The following is a 6312-nucleotide window of genomic DNA, read 5'->3' as shown; positions in this document are numbered from 1 at the left end:
TAACAATGGTCAAATTGCGTTCACAACGAGAGATGGTTCCCGATACGGCATGCTGGGTGGAGAATATACCAACCTCGCTACCAATACTTCTTCAGCGGTGTTTGGAGCGTCTCAGCGTGTCACATGGGGAGCTATTTGGAAATTATGTAGTCTCATGCCCACCTTCGCCGCGATGTGTCACTATTCTGAAGCCATTACGCAGGGTGCTCAAAAAGCAAGAGGAAGATGATGTGGATAGTGAGACCGAATCCTGGGAAGAGGAGACGGTCATTTTGCCATTAAAGCGACAAACAAAACCCATTCCACACTTCAATGCCCTCCGACGTCTTATGGAATGCGAGCTTCTTGGCAGGTGCAATACTATTGACTATGCCACTTCTATCCAGCGGGACTGCAGCGGTCTCTCGGTGCTGCAAAGACATGCGTACGACTGTTATAAATCATTGGTGCTAAATCTGATGCACATTGCCTTTTTGGAATTATATTACCGTGAAAGGTTACCTGCGGTTGTGGCAACGTTCCCCGAGTACATGTACCGCTTCCACAGGGAAGTATTTGGTTGGCTATCGGCACCACATCTCTTTTCCCGCACGGCTCTTCGAGTCTTGGGCGGGGATGCACCTCTGCTCCCTATTCTCTGTGAGAGAAAAGTGATGGAAACAGAACGCGTACTACTCACGGGGGGTTCTAGAAGAGGAAGCACTTTTGAGTTCTCACCCCGGTACCAATCTGAAAAACAGGAATTACCCTCTCAAGATGATCAAAGTTCACAAGAGATGAGCCTGCCGGTCCTCTCAATGGCGTTGGGAGGATTTGCTAGTGAGTGGACTTGCCAGGGTGTGCACGCAACACCGGCCTTCCCTACAGAGGCCGTATGGGAAATGACCTTACGTGAAGTATCCCTCACCTCTCAAGAAGGTAAGGTGGCATGGTGGAGCCTTCCGCCTTATCCTGCCGCTTATCTCAACGGGGAGGCGTTGGTGCTGGTTCCGCGGCACGAGCTGCAGGAAGTACATGGTCGACCTCGGTTTGACGATTATGTCGTCCCCATTGAAGAGGCGACAAAGGAGTCTCCGGTTCTTCCGCAAACCTTATTTGACAACGTGGCGGTGGAAACTTCACGTGTGGAGCGTTCCCGATGCGGCTACAGTGGAGTAATTGATGGTCTCTCCATAACCAATTTTGAGGAAAAGGTTCCTGTAGAGGCCATGACACGTGAAGATCCACCCGTATTGGATGAGGTATCGTGTTTTTCCACTTTTGGTCTCTCACTTCGGGGGGAGGACTTTCATCTGGCGCGCCTGATTAACCGAGAGAGAAAACTTCACCCCTTGGGAAATTTAAAGCTGTACTCAACAGTGAATCTGGCAGGTCCATACGGGATCCCCATGGCTCATGCTAGCCAACAACCGTTTGTGTTGGCCCAACAAAGTGATATACGAAAGCTAGATGAGTCTTTCTTGCATGAAAGTATTTACTTGGCTGGTGTATCGGGCTCCATAAGTCGATCAAATCGACGCTTTCGCTCGCGGCAACGTGGGTCGTGGTGCAAAACACTAGAAGCCGTCAAGAAAAATTTTTCCTCCTCTGAGAGGCTTCAAGCTTCATGGGAAACCTCCAAATACGCTCTATCCAAAAGAAACTTTCTGGTCTCTCCAGAAGTTATCAATAGGCCCCGCCGTGAAGCCCCGACAAACCCCAATTCTTTAATTGAGGTAGAAACTGTGGATGTTATGGCGCGCAGGCTGGCCCAGCGTGTGCTTAAGGGAATGGATTTTGTGCATGAAAGACCCTGGATTACACCTGTGTGCGGCCGGGCGTGGCTGTTGGTGTTTGAGCAGTTTGCCTCCAAATGTTATTCTCAAATATGTGAAGGGTATTCCATCGTCATTTCGATGGGCGATCCATTTCAGGTGATGCTCTTTAACGCTGTCTGTCTGCTAAAATATGCCAGGCAGTCAAAGGGGAGGAATTCAGATGAAGCCATTGAATCTTCGATTTTTGGTGCTTCTTTACATGATCATGCGACTTCGCCTTCTTTCTCCCTTTTGTCGGGCGAAACGGCCTCATGCCTCGCGTTCATGGATGGATTCTACGAGTGCGTGAGTGGACTCCTGAAGCAAAGCGATGTCTCCGTCCCGGAGGTGGTGTATGTGGTGCATAAAATTATGCATGAAAATTCTCCGGGTGGCATGATGTTCTTGAATGAAATTCCTGCGCTCATGAAGAGTGCAGAGCGGGAGACGGATCCCCGCCTGTTGGTGGATGGCATACTTGCCATTGTGCAGCGTATTGAACTGTATTGCTGGTTGGTTCTCTTCCAGGCATTTTTGGCGTCACTTGCGGCAGAAGGTGTCGTTGACGAACGAGGCGATGTGGTACTTTCTTCCTTCTCCGCGTTTGTTGATGACACTGCCCTTATGACATGGATGGAGCAATTTGACCCATGGAAAAACACCCCGGGGAAGTCTCCTGATCCGTTTCACCTGCGCTACAGCAATGGATTGCGCCGCTGGGATGATCGCAACTACATCTTCTCTGGTGCCCTTTGATAAATTGTATCATGTTGTAGGAATTGCAATGTAAATAATGAAATTCCGATGATGTATGAAACACGATGTGACTGACTTGTCAATATTCCCTTTCCGCTCTGTTTCTCAGTGGGTGTGGGGGAGTGGAGTTCTGCCCGCATGCTCACCCGTTGCTCTCACACATATAAACGTCGAATACATTTAAGCACACGTGCATGGATTCCCACTGCGAATTGTTTTTTGTTTTTTTTTTCATTTATCTTTTCCTTCCCCTCTCACAAGCTTGCGTGGTTTCCCCCAAATGTGGTGGACGCTGCGCCTCTTGCAGCGGGAAACGGGCACGGCCTCGGCGCTTTCGCTCACCGAGGCATGTGTCACACGGCAGTTAACGACAAAAAACATACGAAGGCCAAAGAAATTGCAACGTCAAATGTGGATGGACCGGATGAAAAAAAGACGACGCGAGCGGGTAAGGATGATCGCTGCACACGAGGAATCCCAAAAGGCATCCATGAACAACCCCACTTTGAGTGGCCGAGACGTCATCATGGCTCAACTTGCCAATGAAATATTTAGCCGAGGACACAAACATGTCTGCTGCGCAACAAACATCTCGTTTGTGCCTGATGGCAACGCTGCCATGCCTGAGGTTGCACTCGCGGGGCGTGGGAATGTCGGCAAAACATCACTGCTTCGTTCCCTTTTTCGGGCTTCACGCGAGGTTGGGCGCTCAAACGTCAAGTTACGTCGTGATGCAATGAACTTCTTTAACGTCGGGGGCGGTGTGTTCAATGTGGTGGATCTGCCGGGGTTTGGCGGTACATCCGTTCCGTGGTCAACTGTGTTGCAGCATGCCGTCCTGCTTCGCAACTTTGTGCAGTACCGCCCAAGTTTGAAAATGCTATATTACTGTATGGATGTACACTATAAGCACGGTGTATACATCCAAGACATTGACATTCTAAGATTTCTTTCAAAGGAGGTGCCGAACTTTACAATTGTTCTGACAAAGGGCGATCAGCTCGACACGACAAAATCGAAAGATGCGTTTCGTCTAGAGGATATCCGAAGGGAACTACTTTTTCATGACATCACTCACCCCTTACTTGTCACCAGTGCGTACCACATGGGTGGTATCGATGCATTGCGTTTTGACATGGTGATGAACTGCATGCACGCCGTCCCAACCGAACGCCTGACGCTGACAGAAGCAAAAAGACTGTCGGAACGTCTGCTGTCACAACGCGAACTTGGCACAGTACGTCAGTTGGACTTGCCGCCCACACAGCTTCAGGAAGACCTGATAGCGTGGGAAGCTGAACTACGGCAGGAGCGGGCCGCAGGAGGAGTAACAGAGAGAGAAGATGCGGTGGAAAGCACGGAGAGAACAATTGCTTCAGAGGGCAAAGTGGAGGAGCACAACATCTCTGTGGCGTCCAGCATTAAAAATGGCTACAACAACAACAATAACAGCGGTGAACGCAGCGGGAAAGAGTCAACATCAATGGTGGAGATGCATTCATCAGGCTGTTCCAATGCTGTGCTTGATCCTGATCGAGAAGTGGCCTTTGCTTCTCTCTGCAAGAAGTTGACAAACAATGCCCTGATGAGTTACGTAAAACAGACAAGTCCGTGGCGCAATCCACTTGTGTGGCCAACGAACGTGATACCAACAAAACATCCAAAGTCAAACATTATGCGATGCCCCGAGGATCCGCAGAATCCATACCTTACTCAGGCTCACTTTGTCTGCCCCCGAGCGGACATGCTTTTTCGTCGTCCCAACGTGGGTGTGCGTAGGGCTTCGAACAAGGGCCGATATGAGGCCGACCGACCGCTTGCATTTCTCATGAAACCGTACACAGTGCCATATTTTCCCGATATTGTGGACGTTAATATGCACCCGCTGCCTTGGACTTTTCTTGGCAGCCGTGAGGCCTACTATGAGAAGAATGGTGGTCGGCGCCTGGGTGTACGCCTATCGCAGTACGCCTCCGCCGGGGAAGTTCGAGCCCTCGCGGATAATCCAGCACCCGCCGAGCCGGATCTTACGAAGGAGGTCCGGGCGCTTGAGCGGGCCCGCTATGGATCCCCTATTGCGATGCTGCGGCCGCCTGAAAAGGCGCACAGGGAGTCTAGCGCTCCTGTTGTTATTGATGTTGGCGTGGCGAATAACGAACGTGCGGATGAATGAGGCGACAGTCATTTGTTTCCAGCACTAACAATACTACGAAGACTACTTTACTTTATTATTTTGTCCCCCTTTCGACAGATATTTTTGAATATCGAGGAAGCCAATGTGATTTTGTGTCTCTGCTTAACCTTTTTTTTCTTTTTTTTTTTTAGTTTGATATGTTTTGTCTCCACTTCTTCTATACCTATTTTTTTTTTTCTTTTCTCCCACTTTTTCCGCGAATTTTTGTATGTCTAATTTTTTAAACAGGTGGCAAAGGATGCAGGATCCCATGGAGTTTATGAGGCGGATTGAGAGCATTTCGGAGTATGGGCATCTATTCCAGTTCATGCTTGATGGTGTCACCCCTGACGATCCGGAATTAACACGCACACGGCACTACTACGTCGTGTCAAAAGACCAGTCGTATGCACGTGCCTACTGCTACCTGGTCTTAAGCCTCTGTGAACTAAAAGAAGGTAGAAATTTGAGCCGCTGGTTGGCACTCTACAGTCACATTTTTGGTACCATTACCTCCGAACGCTTTCTTGAATTACTTCTTAGCATTGCACGAGGATGCTTTGGTCAGTATGCCTTCTTTGTCGATGAGTATGTCGCACGTTTGGCTTTTTGTGCTTTGACAACATGCGACTCCTTGAAATTGTGCGAGCGAGCAGACGGAGAGTCGCACAAGCACTTGTTGCAGACACCGAGAGATGCTGAGACGGCAGAACCAAAAGAGCTCTTCTTTGATGTTGACAGGCAACGCCACTTTGAGGCGGATTGGCCGAAGGGAACTGCGTCTCCAAGCATGTCGTTTGCAGAACGCATACAGTTGGAGAAGCAATTACAGGAGTCGCAACTTCTTCTACAGGTAAAAACTAGTCAGCACGAGCGAGAGGTGTCTGCTCTGCGTGATGCGATGGTAAAAATGGAGCAGAAACTGATTTGGTATGAACGGGCGCATCAGCAACGAATTCACCATCACTTTTTCGAACATCAGGACGAGATGCAACGCCTTGAGAATGAAATGAGACAACGAGAGACGGAACTCCGTCGCGCGATGGACACGATTCTCAGGGATCAGGAGAGTCTGCTGCAGCAGTTATCGGAAGAGAACGCTTCCTTAAAGCAGCGTCACCACGAGGCGAAGATAGAGACAGAGCGCTGGCGCATGGAATGTCAGGAGCTCAAGCATAGATTAAACAGCACCGCAATGACGGCAGTTTGTCCATTAAACTCCGTCAGTCGGGAACAATACCGCGATCTCGATCGGCGGCACCAACTTCTTCATAAGGAGTTTGACGAGTTGTCATTGGAGAGGTCAGAAATGGAGCAGCAGCTACAGCAGGCACGGCAGGAAGCACATCAACGGCGCGTAGAACTGGATAGCGCGTTGGAAGTGCTGAATTCATTGAGGAAAGGGCTCGACTACGTCGGTCGCGAGTTACCGTTGATGCGTGAGACGCCCGTTACGTATACTGCCTGAAACCTTTACGTGCAAGAGGAGAGAGGGAGAGAGATAAAATTGGGGAGAAGTGCGCTGTATATTACAAGAACATGAATGGAGGAGAGGGGGGGGGGGGGGGGGAAAAAAACAAGGGAACG

General features: G+C 49.7%; 3 protein-coding genes across 3 annotated transcripts, besides 2 other annotated features; all 3 read left to right on the top strand.

Annotated features, from left to right (window-relative positions):
• On the top strand, positions 1-2552 carry Tc00.1047053507001.140 (hypothetical protein, conserved; the record flags this gene model as incomplete). Its single annotated transcript, XM_807887.1, has 1 exon — positions 1-2552. A coding segment is annotated over one exon (2552 nt), but the record flags the coding sequence as incomplete, so codon positions are not given.
• Positions 1-6312: part of a sequence feature (heterozygous, non-Esmeraldo-like haplotype) that runs on past the window's edge.
• On the top strand, positions 2833-4725 carry Tc00.1047053507001.130 (hypothetical protein, conserved; the record flags this gene model as incomplete). Its single annotated transcript, XM_807886.1, has 1 exon — positions 2833-4725. The coding sequence occupies one exon, from the start codon at positions 2833-2835 to the stop codon at positions 4723-4725; it is 1893 nt and encodes a 630-aa protein (XP_812979.1).
• Positions 4855-4940: a sequence feature (A-rich).
• On the top strand, positions 4955-6193 carry Tc00.1047053507001.120 (hypothetical protein, conserved; the record flags this gene model as incomplete). Its single annotated transcript, XM_807885.1, has 1 exon — positions 4955-6193. The coding sequence occupies one exon, from the start codon at positions 4955-4957 to the stop codon at positions 6191-6193; it is 1239 nt and encodes a 412-aa protein (XP_812978.1).

This window comes from Trypanosoma cruzi, genomic scaffold (assembly GCF_000209065.1).
Source record: "Trypanosoma cruzi strain CL Brener 1047053516807 genomic scaffold, whole genome shotgun sequence".
NCBI lineage: Eukaryota > Euglenozoa > Kinetoplastea > Trypanosomatida > Trypanosomatidae > Trypanosoma > Trypanosoma cruzi.
The sequence above is the reverse complement of the archived record's forward strand: the minus strand, read 5'-3'. Positions and strand labels throughout refer to the sequence as shown.